Raw genomic sequence first — 23353 nt, 5'->3', positions numbered from 1 at the left:
TACGAAAAAGAAACGACGAAATGGTGGCAAATGTAGAACATTTTAAACAGGATTAAACTCAATGTTTTTCCTACCTGTTGAGCGATATTTTGAGTTGAAGCTGCAGCCACTCAGTGCCTCAGTATTACAAAGACCATGGTACGGGCTGTGCTGCACTTGGCCACGTGATGTCCTGGGGGTGGACCATACCTCACGCGGTGCTCGCTATTGGCTGTGCTTTCGCAGCCCCTCTGCAGGTAACGCGGGAGACGGTGAGTGGGCGCCGAGCACCAGCCTGCCAGAGCTGCCTCAATGTCAACATTCTTTCAGGAAGCACACCCACAGTCAATTGTATCACCTCGCTGTCGGTAACGTGACACACCCAGGAATTTCGGGTGAAGTTTCAGTCGTATCGGTGAGAAACTAGTTCTTCCAGCTTGTTATTGTAGCGCATCATGCTACCTGCATTGCTCTCTCCAAAAGAATTTATTGGCAGGATCCACGCTTACAAAATCGATTAGAAGTTCGCAGCAAGTCGCATTCCAAGTAACTTTTCGCTCAATACAACACAATTTACAAAAAATTGTACGATTTAGTTGAAAGAGATAATGGGAACTGCAGATGCTGGAGAATTCCAAGATAATAAAATGTGAGGCTGGATGAACACAGCAGGCCAAGCAGCATCTCAGGACCACAAAAGCTGACGTTTCGGGCCTAGACCCTTCATCAGAGAGAACGCCCTTGACCGCGTCTCCCGTATTTCCCGCAACACATCCCTCACACCCCGCCCCCGCCACAACCGCCTTAAGAGGATCCCCCTCGTTCTCACACACCACCCCACCAACCTCCGGATACCACGCATCATCCTCCGACACTTCCGCCATTTACAATCCGACCCCACCACCCAAGACATTTTTCCATCCCCTCCCCTGTCTGCTTTCCGGAGAGACCACTCTCTCCGTGACTCCCTTGTTCGCTCCACACTGCCCTCCAACCCCACCACACCCGGCACCTTCCCCTGCAACCGCAGGAAATGCTACACTTGTCCCCACACCTCCTCCCTCACCCCTATCGCAGGCCCCAAGATGACATTCCACATTAAGCAGAGGTTCACCTGCACATCTGCCAATGTGGTATACTGCATCCACTGTACCCGGTGCGGCTTCCTCTACATTGGGGAAACCAAGCGGAGGCTTGGGGACCGCTTTGCAGAACACCTCCGCTCAGTTCGCAACAAACAACTGCACCTCCCAGTCGCAAACCATTTCCACTCCCCCTCCCATTCTCTTGATGACATGTCCATCATGGGCCTCCTGCACTGCCACAATGATGCCACCCGAAGGTTGCAGGAACAGCAACTCATATTCCGCCTGGGAACCCTGCAGCCATATGGTATCAATGTGGACTTCACCAGTTTCAAAATCTCCCCTTCCCCCACTGCATCCCTAAACCAGCCCAGTTCATCCCCTCCCCCCACTGCACCACACAACCAGCCCAGCTCTTCCCCCCCCACCCACTGCATCCCAAAACCAGTCCAACCTGTCTCTGCCTCCCTAACCGGCTCTTCCTCTCACCCATCCCTTCCTCCCACCCCAAGCCGCACCCCCAGCTACCTACCAACCTCATCCCCCTCTCTGATGAAGGGTCTAGGCCCGAAACGTCAGCTTTTGTGCTCCTGAGATGCTGCTTGGCCTGCTGTGTTCATCCAGCCTCACATTTTATTATCTACGATTTAGTTGAAATTTCGGTTTAAAGAAAATAATCTCGTGGCGGTAAAGCAAGTTTTATCACATGGGAATGTAGAAGTCACCATTTAGGCGCTGCAATCTGTGGGTCAGGTGCAAAAAATCCCTTATGGTCTGGTGGGTCTCCTATTGTAAGGTGTTGCTCACAATGAACACTGCAGAGCAAATTTTGTATTGATATTTTAACCTACGAATTTACACGAATTAACATGTACGCCCCGGCAATTCCCCCTCTCTGATGTCTAGGCCCGAAACGTCAGCTTTTGTGTTCCTGAGCTGCTGCTTGGCCGGCTGTGTTCATCCAGCTCCACACTTGGCTTATCTACTACAATTGGGTTGGACCAGCAGTTACACCTTAATAACATTGCAGCATAGTGTTATGATTCACTTAATAACTCAAAATTACATTTGTCACTCACGGAAATGTCAATACATATTTGTGCCTGTATTTCTGAAGCTCGTTATCATGTCATAAAATGTTTAATGTTACAGAAGCAAACACTGGAGGGTCACCACTGATTATAACAACATTCCACTGAGGGTCACAACAACAAAGGACAGAACAACACAGGAACAGGGTCTTCAGTCCACCAAGCCTGGACTGGCACGTGGTGCCTTTCTAAACTAAAAACCTATTGCCTATACAGAGTTATTCAGAAGTCAGGCCACATCAGGTTATAGTCCAACAGGTTTATTTGAAATCACAAACTTTCTAAGCGATGCCCTTTCATCAGGTGAAGTGCAGGGGGCACATAGGCACAAAATTGATAGCAGAAAGAACAAAAGGTTATATGAATGGTGTGAGTGGAGCGTCAACCGGTTGAATGATAAGTCTCTGCAGGTCATCCGTGGGCTTGCAGTAGAGTGAGTTACTGAGGTCTCTCATTGAAGGAGATGTATGTGACCAAGAATAAGACTGATTCAGAAGAGTACACCATGGTAAGTCTAATGTTGTTTCAGCCATTTGGTTGTCTTCTTTTACTTGTAATTATCTCTGTGCCTCAGTTAACTCTGAGGAAGGGTCACCGGACTCGAAATATTAACTCTGGTTTTTTCCTTCACAGATGCTGCCAGACCTGAGTTTTTCCAGCAACTTCTGTTTTTGTTCCTGATTTACAGCTTCTGCAGTTCTTTAAGTTTTTACCACTGGTTACAGTTGTCCAGTCAGAAAAACACCCTTCTCATGCTACTGTCTCTCTTCTATGACCAAGCCAGTTCAGTGTCCATCTTACCAGTTAACTACGGATCCCATGTGACTTTACTTTCTGTATCAGTGTGGAAAATTGGGGTATGCCCTGTGCACAAAAGCATAGCAAATCTAACCTAGCCAATCTCTACCCCATCAGTCTACTGTCAGACATCAGAAAAGTGAGGGAAGGCGTCACCAAAAGTGCTATCCACTTGCACTTACTCAGCTATAATCTGGTCAGTGATGTCCTGTTTGGGTTCTGCCTGTGCCACTCAGCTTCTGACCTCATTGCAGCCTTGGTTAGAGGGTCATGGAGTCATACAGCATGGAAATATGGTCCAAGCCATCCATGCAGACTAGGTTTCCCAAAATTGAAGTAGTCCCATTTGCCTGTGATTTCCCAAACCCCTCTAAACCTTTCGTATCCATGTATCTGTCCAAATGTCTTTTAAATGTCATCATTGTACACTCTTGTACCACTTTCTCTAGCAGTTTGTCCCATATACAAACCATCCTCTGTGTGAAAATTTGCACTGCAAGTCCCCTTTAAATCTTTCCAATCTCACCTTAAATGTATGCCCTCTAGTTTTGGACTCCCCTACCTTGGCAATTCAATTTATCAATGCCTGTCATGATTTTATAAACCTCCATAAGGTCAGCCCACAGCCTCCTAACGCTCCAGTGAACAAAGCTCAGCCTATTCTGCTTAGAACTCGAACCCTCCAGTCCCAGCAACGTCCTTGTAATTTACTTCTGCACTCTTTCCAGTTTAACAACATTCTTCCTATAGCAGCGTAACCAGAATTGTACACAGTACTCTGAAAGTGGCCTTAACAACATCCTACATGGTCACAACATGATTTCCCAACTCCTATACTCAATGCCCTAACCTCCAATGAAAGCAAGCTTTTTAAACATGGACAAAAGGGCTGAATTCCAGAAGTGAGGTAAGAGTGATAGCACTTAACATCAAGAACATGTTTGATGGAGTGTGTCATCAAAGAGTCCGAGCAAAACTGGAATCAGGAGGTATCGGGGCAAACTCTCTGCTGGTTAAAATCATACCTGGTGCAAAGGAAGATGATTATGGTTGTTAGGAAGTCAGTCTTCTCACCTGCGGGACATATTTGCAGATATTCTTCAGGGTGGTGTCCTAGATTCAACCTTCTTTAGCTGCCCAATCAATGACTTGACCGCCCCCCCCTCCCCTCATCATAAGGTAAGAAGTGGGGACATTTGCTGATGATTGCACAACGTTTCAGCACTATTCATGACTCCTCAGATACTGAATTAAGTACATGTTTAAATGCAACATGATCAGGATAACGTCCAGGCTTGGGCTGACAAGGATCATGTAACGTTCGCACCACACAAATGCCAGGCTATGACCATCTCCAGTAAGAGAGATCACCACCCCTTGACATTCAGTGGTGTTACCATCACTAAATCCCTCACTATCAACATCCGGCAGGTTACCACTGATGAGAAACTTAACTGGTCTCACCATATAAACACAGTTATTACAAGAGCAGGTCAGAAGCTAGCAATACTTAGAAAGTAACATTGGGCAAGTGACTCACTTCCTGACTTACTAAAGCCTGTCCACCATCAACGAGGCCCAATTCAGGTCTGTGATGGAATACTCCCAACTTGCTTGGGTGAGTGCAGCTCCAACAACACTCAAGAAGGTTGACATCATCCAAGACAAAGCAGCTTACTGGATTGACACCACATTCACAAACATCCACTTCCCTCCACCACCAACACGCAGCAGCAGCAATATGTTCTATCTGCAAGATACACTGCAGGAATTCGCCACAGACACTTAGAGAGCACCTTCCAAACCCACAACCATTTCCATATAGAAGGACAAGGGCAGAAGAAACATGGGAATGTCACTATCTGCATGCTTCTCTCCAAGCCACTGACCATCCCCTTGACTAGTAAGTATATTGCCGTTCCTTCACTGTTGCTGGGTAAAAATCCTGGCATTCCCTACCTGTGAGCATTGTGGATCATCCTGTAATACCTGGACTGCTGTGGTTCAAAGTAGCAACTCATCACAACCTTCTTAAGGGCAATTAGGGATGGACAATAAATGATGGCCAGTCAGCAACATATATGTCCTACCAGGAAGTAAAGAGGCTTATCCTTGTGACCTACCTGTCCAAAGATAATAGAACAACCAATTCAGAAAAGCTGTCAGTTTATTGACGATCTGAAAAATAACTTTCAAATAGATGTGTACATGCTGTATATAACAGCTGCTTTTATCATCCTGAAATGAACAGCAAAATACAATGTTAAAATGAGATTAGAAGTAAAACAGGTGAAATACCAGTTTTCTTTCAGTGTTCAAACATTGAATATTACTGAAGGAATTACACAAGGATGTTCAGACACTACGAAACATGGAACATGTCTGTTGACCGTCAAAGGAATATTTCTACCCCAGTGGTATATGTGGCAATGGAAACTTGAGAATAATTGAAATCTGCTTTCATATTTGGAGAAATCTAGAGATAACACTATTATCATTTTATTCAAATAAGGGGGTCAAAATTCTACTCTGCTCCGGATATGGTATCACGAATGCCCTTTCCATCTTCAGTAATTTTTTTTCTATTTTTATGTTCCAATAAAGAACACGTCTTCCTGTTTGTTTACCACCGCATCTGCATACAAACATCATGATTCATGTACTAGGACACCTAGATCATTCTCTGTCACAGAGTTCTGCTATCTACCTTTTAAATATATTATTTTCGATAAGTTATTGCATATTTTATAAATTGTTATATATTTGATTATATATGTTTGCTGTAAGTTCACATGTAATATGATGCACTTGGGCAGGACAATCAAGGCAAGGGAATATATGATGAATTGTAGAACCCTGGAAATCAGAGGGACCTTGGTGTACATGTCCACTGGTCCCTTAAGATAGCAGGACAGGTAGATAAAGTGGCTGAAAAAGCATAAGCCTTTATTAAACGAGACATAGAGCTTAAGACCAGCAAGGTGATGCTGGAACTGTATAAAACTTTGGTTAGACCACAGCTAGAATATTGGGTGCACTTTTGGAATCCACATGACATAGACATGTGATAGCATCGGAGACGGTCCAAAAGATGTTTACTCGAGGTTTCCTGGACTAGAGACTTTCAGTTATGCTGGATCAGTATCATGTACTATGCACATGTAAATAAGGAATGACTTGTGATGGGAAAATGGCCTTTGTGAAGTTACTTCAATGGGGACAAGAGAAAAGCGTACCCCTGAAGAGATTTGCTCACAACAGTTGTGTTTTTTTTAATTCATTAACAGGATGAGGGCACTGCTGGCTGGGAGAGATGGTGAAACGGGATCAGGAACACCAAAGTCGGACACCAGACTCCTGTAAGCAAGAGAGACAGTTTACTTCAGGGAATGAAGTTTGGTGTCAAAACCATGAGAATGGCCCTGCATGAGTAAGAGGCATGGTCAACGCGTCGTCAGGTCCCGTGACGCACAAAGTTCAAAATGGAGAGGTGGTCCTGAAACAAGGATGGGGACACATGAAAGCTGTAACCTGGCAAACGGAGCAGAAACAAAATGTACTTGGCCCCTCAGATCACGTGGCAAAGCTCTCAGAATCGCCTGGCGTTGAAGAAACTTCTGAGGATGCAATCAACAGAACGCATGTTGCTAAGATAACAAAGTGTGGAGCTGGAAGAACACAGCAGGCCAAGCAGCATCTCAGGAGCACAAAAGCTGACGTTTCGGGCCTAGACCCTGCATCAGAGAGGGGGATGGGGAGAGGGAACTGGAATAAATAGGGAGGGGGGGGTGGACCGAAGATGGAGAGAAAACAAGATAGTAGAGAGGAGAATATAGGTGAGGAGGTAGAGAGGGGACAGGTCAGTCCAGGGAAGATGGACAGGTCAAGGAGGCAGGATGAGGTGGTCGGTAGGAAATGGAGGTGCGGCTTGAGGTGGGAGGAAGGGATGGGTGAGAGGAAGAACAGGTCAGGGAGGCAGATACCGGCTGGGCTGGTTTTGGGATGCATTGCAGGGAGGGGACGAGCTGGGCTGGTTTTGTGATGCAGTCGGGGGAGGAGGGGAAGAACTGGGTTGGTTTTGGGATGCAGTGGGGGAAGGGGAGATTTTGCAGATTGTGAAGTCCACATTGATGCCATTGGGCTGCAGGGTTCCCAAGCGGAATATGAGTTGCTGTTCCTGCAATCTTCGGGTGGCATCATTGTGGCACTGCAGGAGGCCCATGATGGACATGTCGTCTGAGGAATGGGAGGGGGATTTAAAATGGTTCGCGACTGGGAGGTGCAGTTGTTTGTTGCGAACCGAGCGGAGGTGTTCTGCAAAGCAGTCCCCAAGCCTCAGCTTGGTTTCCCCAATGTAGAGGAAGCCACACCGGGTGCAATGGATACAATATACCACACTGGCAGATGTGCAGGTGAACATCTGTTTGATATGGAAGGTCATCTTGGGGCCTGGGATGGGGGTGAGGGAGGAGGTGTGGGGGCAAGTGTAGCACTTCCTGCGGTTGCAGGGGAAGGTGCCGGGTGTGTTGGGGTTGGAGGGGAGTGTGGACCAGACAAGGGAGTCGCGGAGAGAGTGGTCTCTCCGGAAGGCAGACAAGGGTGGGGATGGAAAAATAGCTTGGGTGGTGGGGTCGGATTGTAGATGGCGGAAGTGTCGGAGGATGATACGTTGTATCCAGAGGTTGGTGGGGTGGTATGTGAGAACGAGGGGGATCCTCTGGGGGGCGGTGTGTGAGGGATGTGTTGCAGGAAATGTGGGAGATGCGGTCAAGGGCGTTCTCCACCACTGCGGGGGGAAGTTGCAGTCCTTGAAGAACGTGGACATCTGGGATGTGCGAGAGTGGAATGCCTCATCCTGGGAGCAGATGCGGCGGGGGAATAGGAGATGGAATTTTTGCAGGAGGGTGGGTGGGAGGAGGTGTATTCTAGGTAGCAGTGGGAGTCAGAGCCAGTTCACCTGGGCCATCTCCAACACATCCTTCACCTTCCTGGACCTCTCTGCCTCCATCTCAGGCAACCAGCTAGAAACTGATGTCCATTCCCAGCCCACCGACTCCCACAGCTACCTAGAATACACCTCCTCCCACCCACCCTCCTGCAAAAATTCCATCCCTTATTCCCAATTCCTCCGCCTCCGCCGCATCTGCACCCAGGATGAGGCATTCCATTCCTGCACATCCCAGATGTCCACGTCTTCAAGGACCGCAACTTTCTCCCCGCAGTGGTCAAGAACGCCCTTGACCGCGTCTCCCGCATTTCCTGCAACACATCCCTCACACCCCGCCCCCGCCACAACCGCCCCCCAGAGGAACCCCTCGTTCTCACACGCCACCCCACCAACCTCTGGATACAACGTATCATCCTCCGACACTTCCGCCATCTACAATCCGACCCTACCACCCAAGCTATTTTTCCATCCCCACCCTTGTCTGCCTTCCGGAGAGACCACTCTCTCCGCGACTCCCTTGTCTGGTCCACACTCCCCTCCGACCCCACCACACCCAGCACCTTCCCCTGCAACCGCAGGAAGTGCGACACTTGCCCCCACACCTCCTCCCTCACCCCCATCCCAGGCCCCAAGATGACTTTCCATATCAAGCAGATGTTCACCTGCACATCTGCCAATATGGTATATTGTATCCATTGCACCCGGTGTGGCTTCCTCTAAATTGGGGAAACCAAGCGGAGGCTTGGGGACCGCTTTGCAGAACACCTCCACTCGGTTCGCAATAAACAACACCTCCCAGTCGCGAAACATTTCAACTCCCCCTCCCATTCCTCAGACGACATGTCCATCATGGGCCTCCTGCAGTGCCACCATGATGCCACCCGAAGGTTGCAGGAACAGCAACTCATATTCGGCTTGGGAACCCTGCAGCCCAATGGCATCAATGTGGACTTCACAAGCTTCAAAATCTCCCCTTCCCCCACTGCATCCCAAAACCAGCCCAGTTCTTGCCCCCTCCCCCGACTGCATCACAAAACCAGCCCAGCTCGTCTCCTCCCCCCACTGCATCCCAAAACCAGCCCAGCCGGTGTCTGCTTCCCTAACCTGTTCTTCCTCTCACCCATCCCTTCCTCCCACCTCAAGCCGCACCTCCATTTCCTACCTACCACCTCATCCCGCCTCCTTCACCTGTCCATCTTCCCTGGACTGACCTATCCCCTCCCTACCTCCTCACCTATACTCTCCTCTCCACCTATCTTGTTTTCTCTCCATCTTTGGTCCGCCCCCCGCCTCCCTATTTATTCCAGTTCCCTTTCTCCATCCCCCTCTCTGATGCAGGGTCTAGGCCCGAAACGTCAGCTTTTGTGCTCCTGTGATGCTGCTTGGCCTGTGTTCATCCAGCTCCACACTTTGTTATCTTGGATTCTCCAGCATCTGCAGCTCCCATTATCACAGAACGCATGTTGCTGCCTTGATGACATTAGCACAGAATCATAGAATCCCTGCAGATACTTGCCATTCGGTCCAACAAATTGACACCGAGCCTCCGAACAGAATCCCATTCCAGACCCATCCCCCTTCCCTATCTCTATAACCCACATTTCCCATTGCTGATGTACCTTAACTGTACATCCCTTGACACTGAGGGCACTTTAGCTTGGCTAATCCACCTCGCTCGGATATCTTTATACCATGGGAGAAAACCAGAGCCACTGGAGGAAATCCACTCAGATACGGGAAGAAGGTGCAAACTCCACACAGACAGTTACCCAAGATTGGAATTAAATCCAGGTCCCTAATGCTGTGAGGCAGCAATGCTAACTGCTGAGGCACTGTGCCACCCATCAGAAGATGAATTTCAGCCAAGACACTCCAGGCACAAGTGGTATCTCTTGTACTTGCCACCTGTATCCAGCGCAGATTCAAAGAAACTGGACTGGGTGCAAAAACACCCCAGGTGAAGCTACAAGAGAAAGAACAGGCCTGTGTCCCAAGGCTTAGAAGAATAGGGATGTAGTGATTTAATAGAATGAGTTCCCTGATTAGGGCTGTAAACCTAGTCTAATCAGGGAGCCCTGATTGACAGACATAAACAGGAATGGCAGGGGTTCTGTTCACTCCAGGGGCTGGCTCTGTGTGAGATTGCTCAGTGTTGTCTCTTAAGCACGTAAAAATTAAGAATGACTTGGTGATGGGATATATTTCAATAGGTTACTGATTAATCTGTCTTATTGCTTATTAACAGATTGGCACGAGAATATATTGTTTGAAGGAATTTTCTCGAATACGCTGCCAGCACACTTTATAACTAACACCTTTACCAATTTGATTTGCCTAATTTAAGTGTAAAGTCACTGATCATTAATGCAGTTCCTTTGTTACAGGCCCAATTTACTTTTTGGCAGTAATATCACTTTTACAGAGCCTGTAAACTACGCTTGTGGGTGACCCTTTCTCTTTCATTTTTTAATCGCTACCTAGTCTGATCAATGTATTGCACAGGAGGCAAGGTCATTCCTTACTATTGTATTCTGAACCTTTTCCCCCATCTCAGTCAGATTACGATTATTGACATTCTGTGCGTGTTATCCAGCATTCATCATCAGTCACACATTAATTTTTGGTTGTAATAAGTTTCACTTGTGGTGTCGAGTTGTTCAATAGTGGTGCATTATTCAAACTAGTAAGATAATGCACCACCATGCTCCAAAAACTGCAAGTCTATTCATGTGCACTCCCCCATGCTTTTGATGCAAGAATTATTTCAATATTAATCATTTTGAACTCTCATTGGCCTGCAGATTGTACACAACCAATACATGAACTAAGGTTCCTTGCACTTGTGGGAAATTGATGTCATCAATCAAATGTAAAATCTACTTAATCTGGAATACAAACACAGGTGTATGCCAAAAAATGCAAGTAAACTGTTTATCATGTAAAATGTCACTTTGGCTTTAAGACAGGTTATGCAAATGTTTTCTTAATCAAAATCTTACACTCGAGGCTATTCTGTCAACTCGGTTTGCAGAAAAAGGCATATTCCACAAAAAAATTGCATCTTTTGTGAATTTGTAACTCACATTTGTGTAGGCTGAGAATGGAAATACTGTCATAGTATTAATAGTTAACATTTTGATAAATAACACACTGGTGAACATTTGGGAAGCTCACCACACAGTCACAGACACACTAAGGCAGGGAACACTACCACATGTCTTCCCCAGGCAAAAAAGTCTGAAGTGAAAATATGAAGCAAAATGACATCAAGTAAAAAGAAAATAGTGAATATTAGTATTACCTATAATATAGAATTACAGAAATTGGATCAGTCTGCAGCATTAAGTAACTGCATTTTTCTTACAATCCAAAAATTTACAGGAATTTCTGATCTGATACTTCGACTTGAAAATGTGACATGTTAGCAACAAGTTCAGATATCATTTTAGATGCCATAAACTACTGAACGAAGAAAAACCTATACCAGTTCTTTGGGTCTCCTAAGTAAAGTGAATTGATCTGATTCATTCATATTACTGCATAGTTGAAGAGTGTGAACTTCAACTGATGGAATGCTTATTTTTGATATATGACTTGTTTGAGGTGTATTCTCTTTGGAGAGTAACTCTTCGGTCCTTGGCAAGTATCAGCGTACTTCAAATATTTTCAATTGCTGCTGCTGCTGCTGCTAATTGTTATAAACAATTCACAACCAACATAAATATAGACAAGGAACACAAGTAGGCTACTTGGCCCTTCAAACCTGCTCTGCAATTCAATAAGACCGTGGATTATTTGATTTTAACCTCAACTCTACATAATAAATGGGGCTTTTCACAAGTAGCAGGCAGCGGCTAGTGGGTTACCAGAGGGATCAGTGCTTGGACCCCAGCTAATCATAATACATATTGATGACTGAAATGAGGGAACAAATTGTAATATCTCCAACTTTGTAACTGACACAAAGCTGATTGGGAAGGTGAACTGAGTCAGATGCAGAGATGCTTCACTGTGATTTAGACAGGTTGAGTGAATGTACAAATGCACGACAGATGAAGGATAACATGGATACATTTTGGGTTGTGTGAGATATTCCAAGAAGGAGCAGAAGGCCGAGTGTTAAACAGTTGCTTTATTATAGAGATATTTGCTCTACAGGCAAAGTTAGACTAAGATGTTTCCCACCCCAAATGGCTGTAAACATCATTACATCATGTCAGCGAGTTTTGAGAAGATTTGTAGCTCAGGTTGAGGTTCTGGATGGGAGTTTGCTCGCTGAGCTGGAAGGTTAGTTTTCAGACGTTTCGTCACCATTCTAGGTAACATCATCAGTGAGCCTCTGATGAAGCGCTGGTGTTATGTCCTGCTTTCTATTTATATAGAAAGCGGAACATAACACCAGCGCTTTGTCGGAGGCTCACTGATGATGTTACCTAGAATGGTGACAAAACGTCTGAAAACTAATCTTCCAGGTCAGCGAGCAAACTCACATCCATTACATCATGTGATGGGACTCAAATTGATAGTCCACCATACATAAACAAATACATATCCCTCCCCTTTTACATCAAAGATTCCTGCAAATGAAAACATTCTCACTATTTACAGTGTCTTTTAATTCTCTTAGGGAATGTTAGCATTGCTGACTCGCCCTAGTTGCCCTGGAGAAGTGGTGGTGAGCTGTCTTCATCAGAGGCTGCCCAGAGGACATTCCCAAGCATGGCAACAAACGTCTGCGAAACAAGAAACCAGCTCAGTGTGCCAACCGACCTCATAACTTCTTACTTACTTATCATATAATGCCATTGTTAATCAAATTTCTGCCTTGGGTACTGCTGAAACATTATTATTATTAAAGTGACACAATTTCCTATGATTGATAAACATGAAATCATGAGTATAATTAGTTTTTGGTTTGATTTTATTAAGTATTGACCTTCAAAAATTTTGTCCAGTAGGCAAAATCATTTTTACACAGAACATTTATTTAAAATACACAAATTCAACATTTAAACTTAATCTCTAGAACTCAATCTTTCAGCATTTAAAGTTTTTAAAAAGTCTTCTGTTCATGACAAATGTTTCATTTTGTCTTTATGTATAAAAAATGATTAATGTGTTTTATGTTCCATTAGTCAAATCATTTCCAGCAATTCAACTTTTCAGTTTTTATGTATCAATTTTAACAGCATAGATACCAGCCTTCATCACAAACACTTACAAATATCGTCAGGCAACTGCAGTTTGTAACCTGAAAATTGAAGGAACCAAGTGGACCAGCAGTGAACTGTACAATCTCAAAATACTCAGGTTTATGAAGCAATGTCATGTGACTCTAATCACAATGTGGATCCAAATTAGTTGCATCAAAACCCAGCTAATAGCGGTTATTCAAATTGTCAACCAGGTCTATGAATGTGTGTGTACACAAATGCATGTGTGCACGTGTTTGCACCATGCATGGAGCCAGAAACTAGCTGGCAGTGATGAGTGACATTAGTAATTCATTTCAAGAATCATTCAACCTGGAAGTAAGCAATGTCATTTTTTGGTAAAGACAACTGTTCAATTATTAAAAGGGTAAGCACTAGAAACTATTTAATGTAATATTAAATATTTACAGTATCTCATGTTTTAAATCTTCATAACTAATTATATTTTCATCTTTTGTATCCTGTAGGAATAAATTTCACACTGTGCTTTTTTACCCCAAAGGGCTGGCAGCTTTTGAATAGCTTTCTCTGACCTCAGATGAATCTGGACAGTGACTTTCAGGACATTATCCAAGTACGATCCAAATAAAAATATTTTCAGCCGGGGAAATTGGCCATCAGCCAATACCAGGAACCAATGCTGATATTTATTCCCTCTTCCAATATCAGGGAGAAGGGCCTGATTTATCACTATTGTAGCACTGGGGTCAGTTATTTCAGATCAGTCCTGTGATCAGTCTAGGTTTCTATGGCTTTGTACCACAAACGATTTACCCACTCATTCATCTAGCTGTAAATTCCATGGAATACAGATTGTCATTCGACGTTTGACCATATGTGTGCAATTCTATGGCTGTACACATACTTTCAGAGCCATTTGTTACTCCAAAACAATAAACTGCACTTCAGTTTTCTTCATCACTGCTACTCCATTCGTCCTGGAAGATGAGGTTCTGAGAAGTCCCAGCTGTAGGCTGGCAAAGAAAAACAGAAACATGTGTCAGTATAAAATTCATATTCTGTTATTCAAAGTATTCAAATTTATTACCTAAAATAGATATGATTTTGTTAATTCACGCATTATTAAATTTTTAATTTGTTTCTTGCAGCTTGAAACTTAGAACAATTTCAACTTTCAATATTGTCTAAGAGTTGTCCACATTCTACAACAAAAAAAAAATTCTCCTCTTCCTTCTCCTTTATAAAAATGAGCCATTTTTCTCAGATGGATCAGCAAACTTAAAGGTATCCTTATGGATGAATCAATGCTGCATCTTCAGAGAATTATTAAAAAGGTACAAAGAGAAATGGGCAAATTAATTCTGCAATGTTTAAGTATTCTATCATGTCTTCAACAATCTGAAAATACTTCACCATAGAGAAACTCCAAGCACAGATGCCAGTTAAGGCAATCTAAACAGAGACTAACTGAAAACGAATATCTTCAAGACATTAAATGCTGTATGCAACAAATACAGCTATTAAGATACCAGATTGGCCCCTGGAAAAAAAGTGCATTTTTAACCGAATAATTATTAGCATCTTATCCTGCACAATTGTTCTTTTTAAGTACTGATTTGAACAGCAGGGAGAATAAACTCTTTCTTCAAATGAGACAAAGTTCTGCGTGGTAGACTGTTTGGTAAAGTTGGATCAGGGTCCAGGGAGAGCAAGCCAATTAGATACAAAATTAGCTCAATGATACGAAATAACGGGTGACAATAAAGGATTGCTGTTCAGACTAGAAGCCTGTGCCAAAGGATTGGTGCTTGGCCCACTGTTGTTCAGTATTTACATAAATGATTTGGATGGGAATAAGAGACTAAGTTTAGTACGTTTGTGGATAATGCCAAAATTGGTGGTACAGTGGACAGGGAAGAAGGTTATTTAAGAGTACAACATTGTTTTGATCAACTGGGGCAGTGGGCTAAAGAATAGCAGATGGAATTTAATTTTTATTAAATGTGAGATGTTGTGTTTTTGGTAAGACAAACCAGGGCAGAACTTACACAGTTAATAGTAGGACTCTGGGGAGTGTTGTTGAACATAGAGATCTTGGGTTGTAGGTATATAGTCAGGGTGGTGAAGAAGGCTTTTAACACACTTGCCTTCAGTGATCACAGCATTGAGAACAGGGGTTGGGGCATGATGTCACAGCTGTACAGGAAATTGCTAAGGCCACATTCAGAGTATAGTGTAAAGTTCAGGTTGCCCTGCAATAGAAAGGATGTTATGAAACTGGAAAAGGTGCCAAAAAAGATTTACAAGGATGCTCCTGAGACGTGAGGGTTTCAGTTGTAAGAGGTGGGACTTTCTCTCCCTGGAGCAGAGGAAGCTGAGGGGTGACCTTATAGAGATTTAGAAAATCGTGAAGGGCATAGAGAAGATGAATAGCCAATGTCTTTTCCACAGGACAGGGCAGTCCAAAACCAGATGGCATAGGTTTAAAGATAAAACAAGAAGATGTAAAAGGGATTTTAAGTGCAAATTTTCACAGAGGGTGATGTGTATATAGAACAAGGTGCTAGAGGCAAGCAAAATTATAATGTTTAAGATATTTTGACAGGCACATGGATAGAAAATGTTTACAGTGATAAGGGCCAAATGTAGGCTCGTTCAGTTTAGAAAACCTGGTTAGCATGGACAAGTTGTGCCAAAGGGTCTATTTCCAAGTTTTATAACTCTACAACTCTCAAGTTATTCCATGTGATTTTTCACTTCCACCTGTATTACCTGAAAGGTAGCACCTTCATTGGTGCAGCACACCACCAGTGTAGGAACTTGCAGTTTATGTTTAGTTTGAATAAAGCTTCTTTAAATCAATTTCCAACCTCTTAATTGGACATACCTCCTCTTATTAATCTTTCTCCCTCCCTAACAAGCTTGAATGCTACGAGTTGTTGGGAGGCGGGGAGAAGAAACTGAAATTTCAGTACCCATCTGATAATTATACATTTTATAATTCATTCAGAAATTTCGGGGTGTTGAGTAGGTGATCACTTGTCGGTTCCTAATTACACTTGAGAAGGTGTTGATGAGCAGGAGACAAAACAAAAATGCAATAAGAGCAGAGGATGAAATTTGAGAGCATGTTAACTAGAAATATAAAACAAGATTGCAAGAGTGTTCTCAGATATATAGAAGGTAAGAGAGAGGCAAGAGTGGACATTGGACTACTGGAAAATGAGGCTGGAATACAGTGGGGAACAAAGAAAAGACAGAGGTATTGAACAGGGACTTTATATCAGTTTTCAGTGGAAAATGCCAGCAACATACTAGAACTTCAAGAGACTCTGGGGCAGAGCTGAGTTTAGTGGCCATCACTAAGTAAGTAATGCTAAGGAAGCGGAAAGATCTGAAAGTGGATAAGTCATCTGGACCAGATGGCCTGTACCCCATAGTTCTGAAGGAGATAACTGCAGAGATTGCAGAGGCATTGGTGGTGATTTTTCAAGAATCAATGGAGTCAGGGAGGGTCCCAGAGAACTGGAAAATGGCTAATATAATTAGCATGTTTAAGATGGGAGAAAGACAGAAGACAGAAAACTATTTGCCATTTATCCTGGACTTGGTTATTGCCAAGATTTTCTAGTCCATGAAGGAGATATCGCATAGTACTTGACAGTGCATGGTAAAATAGGGCTGAGCCAACATGGCTTTATCAAGGAGAGCTCATGCCTGACAAAACTGTTCGCACTCTATGAGAGGGTAACAAGCAAGTTAGACAAAGGAGAGCCAGTGGATGTGATCTATTTTGTCAAGGTGCTACACAGGAAGCTGCTAAATAAGACAGCATTGTGTTAGAGCCAAGGTACTGACATGGATAAAAGGATTGGCAGAAGGCAGAAAATAGGGAAAAAGACAGCTGGTGACTTTTGGTGTTCCACAGGCATCCGTGTTGGAATCATAACTATTCACATTATATATTTAGCGATTTGGACAAAGGAATCCAGGGCATTGTTGCTCAGTTTGCAGATGGCCCAAAGATAGGTGAAGAGACAGGTAGCGTTGAAAAAGTCGGGGAGGCTGCAGTAGGATTTGGACAAGCCAGGAGAGCAGGCTAAGAAATGGCAAATGGGAAACAATGTGGGGAGGTATGAAGCTATGCACAATGGTAGGAAGACAGAGGCAAAGACCACTTTCTAAACTGGGAAATGGAGGGACTTGGGAGACCTGGTCAGGATTCTCTTAAAGTTAAGGTGTAGATTCACTTGGCAGTTGCGAAGGCAGAAGCAATGTTTGCATTCACTTCAAGAGGGCGAGAATAAAAGAGCAGAGATGTACTGCTGAGGCCGCATAAATCTCTGGTCAGAATGCATTTGGAATATCGTGAGCAGTTTTGGTCCCCATGTTGAAGGAACGGTATGCCGGCATTGGAGGGGGACCACAGGAGGTTTATTGGAACGATCCCAGGGATGAAGGGCTTATCATACGAGGAGCAGTTGAAGCCTCTACATCTGTACTTCATGAAGTTTAGAAAGATGGGAGGGGAAGGTGATCCACTTGAAATTTACAGAATAGGACAGGCCTAGATAGAGTGGACATGGAGAAATTCATTCCCCTGAGTAGGAAAAACCAGGACTTGACAGCATAACCTTAAAAAGTGAAGACTGAAATGAAGAGGAATTTCTTCAGCAAGGGTGTGGTCCATCTGTGGAACTCACTGCCACAGAGTGGTGTGGAGGCCATGTCACTAAGTATATTTAAGGCAGAGACATGTATGCTCTTGATTAGTAACAGAATCAAAGGTGGTGGGAAGAAGATAGGAGAATGGAGTTCAGAAACATATCAGCCATGATCAAATGGTAGAGAAGACTCGATGGGCCAAGTAGCTTAATTCTACTCTTAGATCTAATTGTTTATCTGACAATGTGAACAGTATAAAATAGCCCCACCTCAAATGGCTTTATTTTGGAAAAAAACAAAAACTGTGGATGCTGGAAATCTGAAACAAAAACAGAAATAGCTGGTAAAACTCTGCCAGTCTGGCAACATCTATGGAAAGAAAGACAGAATCAATTTTTCATTTCAATTCCACTGACCCTTCTTCAGAACAAAAGATTAGGGGTCTGCAGTTCCTCCAGTTCTTTCTTGGAGTCTCAACAATTTTTGAAAATTCATTGGCCAGCATTTATTGCCCATCCCTAATTGCGCACAGGGTAACTAAGAATAACTAAGAATCAAGCACATTGCTATGGGACTGGAGTTACATGTACACCAGACCAGGTAAGGATGGTAAATAAAAACAAAGAACTGCAGATGCTGCAAATTAGGAACAAAAACCAAAGTTGCTGGAAAAGCTCAGCTGATCTGGTGGCATCTGTGGGGAAAAAATAGTCAAAGTTAATATTTTAGGTCCGGTGACCTTCATCTGAAATGCTGAGGAAGGGTCACCAGACCTGAAACGTTAAGTGATTTTCTTTTTCCCCACAGATGCTGCCAGACCTGCTGATCTTTTCCAACAACTTCAGTTTTTGTTCCAGGTAAGGACGGCAGTTCCCTTCCTTCAAGAATGTCTGTGAACCAGATGAGTTTTTCTAACAATCAATGATGGATTTATGGTCATTGTTAGACTCTTAGTGCCAGATTGTTAATTAATTCAAATTCTGCCAGCAGCCATGATGGGATTTGACCCACATTCCCAGAACATGACCTGGGTTCCTGGATTAACAGTCCAGTGACAATACCATTAGGTCATTACCTACTCAGTCTACCAATCAACAGTTTTAGCAATAAGAGCATCATGTATTGTAATGAAATTCAGGTAAATGTAAAGCAAGCAACTACACATTGTCATCTCACTGGATGGTAGAACAGCAGCACTAGATATGAATTCTACCACTGTAAAAATCAGCAAATGACTGCAGAATTAGTTTGAAAGTGACGAAAAAGTAGATTTTCAAATGAGACAAAACATTACACTTTATTTCACGTGTACCATACCTGAATTGTTAAGAATTGCAAGTGTATATTTCTGTGTGAAGTCACAACATAAATATATACATGCATGACAAGAAATTGTAATGATTCAAACAGAAGTACATGCCTCCCTTATTGGAATGCTGTCCCAGAAGCAACATATTTTTTCATGCCACATTGGTGGAGTTGGATGTCTTAACAAAAATGTATGAGAGATAACAGGAACATCCCATCAATGACAATATCTGTCATATTTCTTGTGTTGTCACTCAGTAACACTGATCTGTGTTCAGTTTACTTAAACAAAAACACAAGTGGAAATTTGACAATAAAAAAAATCAAAGTAACCAGGTATCACTTTTCAGCCTGATCCTGTATTCACACATGTTTGGTCAGCAGAGCCACTGAATTATTGTCATATCACTAAATTATTGTCACAAAGAATTAATTTTGATTTATTGATTTTTTTCCCTTCGGCTGAGACACACTAAGTCCAACCATAACACTGCAACTGCTCTACTGCATGAGAGCAGCAAACTGAGAAAAATACTCAAAATAAATATTGATTCTAACTTAGCTGACGGCATTATCAAACATGCTTTTCACCTGTAGGTTTCTTTTAAAAAAAAATCACTTATGGGACAAGGGCATCGCTGAATGGTCATTATTTATTGCCGGTCACTAGTTGACCTTGAGGTGGTGGAAGTGAGCCACCTTCTTGAATCGCTGCAGTCCGCGATGGTAGACCCACAATAATCTAGGGAGGGAATTCCAGTATTTTGACTCAGGATCCAGTGAAGGAACAGCAATATTTCCAAACGCAGTTGGTGAGTGGCTAACAGGGTAACTTGTAGGAGGTAGTGTTCCCATTTATCTGCTGCCCTTGTCCTACTAGATGGAAGTGGTCATGGGTTTGGATGGTGCCTAAGGATCTTTAAACAAATTTTTGCAGTGTATCTTGCAAATAGTACATATTGCTGCTACTGAGCATGGAACGAGTGGATGCTTGTGGACATGGTACAATTCAAACAGCCTGCTTTGTCCTGGGTGGTGTCAAGCTTTTTGAGTGCTGTTGGGGCTGCACTCATCCAAGCAAGTGGCGAATATTCCATCACACTCCTGATTTGTGCTTTGATGATGCTTTGCAATGTATGACTCCAAGCAGCGAAGAGTTTGCCCCAATACCCATTGATTCCAGTTTTGCTGGGGGTGCTTGGTGCCATATGTGGTTGAATGTGGCCTTGATGTCAAGGACTGTCACTCTCACCACATCTCTGGAATTCAGCTCTTTTGTCCACGTTGGAACCAAGGCTGTATTGTGGTGATGAGCTGAGTGGCCATGGCAGAACATAAGCTGGTTGTTAGTGAGCAGGTGCTGCTTGATAGCAAATGAGATCTCATTTTCTAAAAAATTTCACTCAACTTGTTCCAATGTGAATCATAGGAATGTTTTTAAGTTCTTACATTAACAAGTTTCATAGTCTCTTTTGGCACCACCCCCCCAAATATTTTCCTGACTGATGTAGATACATGCTCTAATTTAAGTGTATTCTTCAATGACAAGTAATATTAATTATTGTAACAAAAATGTAAGGATGATGGGTGCTCCTCACACTGGAGGAATCCTGAAAGCCAGGCAAGCTGGATGCTAGTGCTGGATCCTTCCTAGTATTTTTGTATTAAGTTTTTGGACTTGCTTGTACAGAGCACAATCTCCAAATGTGCTGATGACACAAAAATAAGAAGTTTAGCAAGTATCCAAAAGAAAAATCAGCATAGTGGTTGAGGTAAATAGATGGCAAGGCAACTGAATTGCAAGAAATAGAAAGCATACACTTTATGAACACAAGGGATGGGAGCATACACTTAATGAAAACATATGAATGGTCTGAAGGTGTGCAAATACATACAGGAATAAAGATTGTTTGCATGGCTCCACTTCCCTGGGAATTATCATAAGTCTGTGCATTACTTCCTGAATTTCTTCTCCATGGCTCCTTGAAAGTGTGCTTGCAGCTAAAGCCACAGATTTCTACATTGTATACAAGGGGCATAGATTACAAAAAAGGGGAAAGTAGCAAGGCAAATGATTGGTGAGGATTCAGCGCTGGATCACCTTTCAGTTTGCTGTAATGGATTTGGTATTAAAGCCAAGTAGAATGCACAAAGAAACCCTACCAGGGAGTTAGAGGGTTAGAATACTAAAGTCATGAGGAGAGATGTTAGCTGGTGGGACTATTTCCACTAAGCATGGAGTAGATTTTTGAAAGCTTTTTAAGAACATGATAATTATTCCCTTCAATTGAGGAGTCAGGGATGAGGGATTTCATCAGTTCAAAATTGCTGAAAACAGTCTGAGGAGCATTATTAAAAGACATTTATGCAGAGCGTGAAACAGTTGCTCGGGACCAATTGGCATTTTGAGCCAAGTGGGTAAACATTTGAAGCAGAAAAATATGAGAAAAGATTCTGGATCTGTTTTGAATTGGTCTAAGTAAGAGGCAGCACAGATAGAACGTGCTTAATTACCTCTTTCTGTGGTTGAGATTTCACAATGTTGAATGAAAAGCAGTTTTATGTAAGTAAAACATGCTGTTTTGCTCTTACCCTGTCAGGTTCATCATTTTCCACACTTGTTCGTCCAAGATCAGGAATCCATGCTAAAATATTAACATCACTGCCACCACTATAAAGTTCCTGGAAAGGGAAAATTGGATTTAAAGAAGATCTTTGCTGATGCTGGAGAATTCTCTCTTAATAACAGGACTATAGCAAGTTTTGAAGGAAGTGACAGAAGTCACAATTTTCCACAAAAGTAGGTGTTTTTATCAATTAAAAAATTTCAACTGCAGGAGCAACTCAAATTCAAAGTTCTCATTTCATTTTCCCTCGATGTACAACAGATATGGAATTTCAACAAGATTTATAATAGTAAAGCACTGTGGATGTAACAAAATGCCCCAACAGCATTTAAAATTAAAACATCAGACCATACAAGACGACATCAAGTTCCTTTACAGGAAGGTAAGTTTTTTTTTTCTCCAGTATAAAAACTTACCTCATGGCTGCAGTGGCCCTCTTGTTTTCAGTGGCAGAAGCATGAGCCAGAGTGTTGACAGGAAGGTAAGGCAGTTTTTGTTTCTCCCTGTACAAAAACTTACCTTACGCGGGAAGCAGCTCTTTTTGTTTTCAGTGGTGGGTGTGTGGACAGAATGCGAACCTGGAAGGAACTGATATATTCGGGGATTGGCTAAACCAGAGACACTACATATGTAGTGTCTCCCAACCGCCCTCCTCCTCTAAACAAAAAAAAACTGTGCGGAGGTCGGCCTTTTTTTTATTCTTCTGGAAATCTAGAGTAGAGGGAATGGGAGCGAGGGCAGTTGCATGCTCCTCTTGCAGGATGCTGGGGGGGGGGGGGTAAGGGTCACTGCTGGTGTCCCCTATGACTTCACCCGCAAAAAGTGAACCCAACTCTAGTTCCTCAAAAACAGCGTTAGGGAGCTGGAGCTGGATGAACTCTGGATGTTTCAGGAGGCTGAGGGGATGATAGAGAGGAGTTGTAGGGAGGTGATCACACACAAGGCACAGAACAAAGGTAGCTGGGTAGCTGTCAGGAAGGGGGAGGGGAATAGACAGACAATGCAGGGATCCCTGTGGCCATTCCCCTCAATAATAAGTGTACTGTTCTGGATACTGTTGGTGTGTGTCTCTGTGTGCGTGTGTGATCTACCAGGGGAAGGCCATAGCCGACAGGTCTCTGGCACTGAGTCTAGGTCTGTGGCACAAAAGGGAAGGGGGGAGAACAGGAGAGCAATTGTAGTGGGGGATTTAATAGTAAGGGGTACAGACAAGCGGTTCTGTGGAAGCAAACAAAATGAACGGATGGTATGTTGACTCTTAGGTGCCAGGGTCCGTGATGTCTCGGATTGTGTCCTCAAGATCCTTAAGGGGCAGCAGTCATGGTACACATCGGTACCAATGACATAGGTAGAAAAAGGACTGAGAATGTGAAAAACCAGTACAGTGAGTTAGGTAGGAAGCTGAAGTTCAGGGCAAACAGGGTAATTATCTCTGGATTATTACCAGTGTCACATGACAATGAGGTAAGAAATAGGGAGTGTGTGCAGCTAAACACGTGGTTACAACAGGGCTGGCGTAGGAGGGAGGGTGGGCTTCCATTATGTGGATAATTGGAGCACATTCTGGGGAAGGTGGGAGCTGTACGGTAAGGACGGGTTGCATCTGAACTGCAAGGGCACAAATATCCTGGAAGGGAGGTTTGCTCAAGCTGTACGGGATGGTTTAAACTAGATTGGT

At 43.3% G+C, this 23353-nt stretch overlaps 2 protein-coding genes and 1 long non-coding RNA gene across 6 annotated transcripts in view; 1 reads left to right on the top strand and 2 right to left on the bottom strand.

Annotated features, from left to right (window-relative positions):
- Positions 1 to 265, bottom strand: part of elovl7a (ELOVL fatty acid elongase 7a) — a 49712-nt gene extending 49447 nt beyond the window's left edge. Inside the window, exon 1 of one of the 3 annotated variants that reach the window (XM_048535451.2) lies at positions 75 to 265. The gene's annotated coding sequence lies outside the window, so the exon portion shown is untranslated. The remainder of the gene's footprint in view (positions 1 to 74) is intronic. The other 2 variants (XM_048535460.2, XM_048535469.2) reach the window with 2 other exon arrangements.
- LOC125454594 (uncharacterized) lies at positions 148 to 13558 on the top strand. Of its 2 annotated transcripts, none has more exons than XR_007248048.2 (3): positions 148 to 394; positions 6241 to 6312; positions 10703 to 10819. It is a non-coding gene; the product is annotated as an uncharacterized LOC125454594 (long non-coding RNA). The 2 variants fall into 2 exon arrangements; XR_007248051.2 differs by lacking the exon at positions 10703 to 10819 and adding an exon at positions 12529 to 13558 and having other exon boundaries at positions 150 to 394.
- ercc8 (excision repair cross-complementation group 8) overlaps positions 12351 to 23353 on the bottom strand; it is a 52126-nt gene continuing 41123 nt past the window's right edge. Inside the window, exons 11-12 of the mRNA XM_048535441.2 lie at positions 21641 to 21730; positions 12351 to 14088 (exon numbers count right to left, since the gene is read on the bottom strand). Coding sequence (XP_048391398.2) covers positions 14020 to 14088; positions 21641 to 21730 — 159 coding nt within the window. The 3' untranslated portion in view covers positions 12351 to 14019. The remainder of the gene's footprint in view (positions 14089 to 21640; positions 21731 to 23353) is intronic.

The sequence above is a fragment of the Stegostoma tigrinum genome, chromosome 1, assembly GCF_030684315.1.
Source record: "Stegostoma tigrinum isolate sSteTig4 chromosome 1, sSteTig4.hap1, whole genome shotgun sequence".
Lineage (NCBI taxonomy): Eukaryota > Metazoa > Chordata > Chondrichthyes > Orectolobiformes > Stegostomatidae > Stegostoma > Stegostoma tigrinum.
The sequence above is the reverse complement of the archived record's forward strand: the minus strand, read 5'-3'. Positions and strand labels throughout refer to the sequence as shown.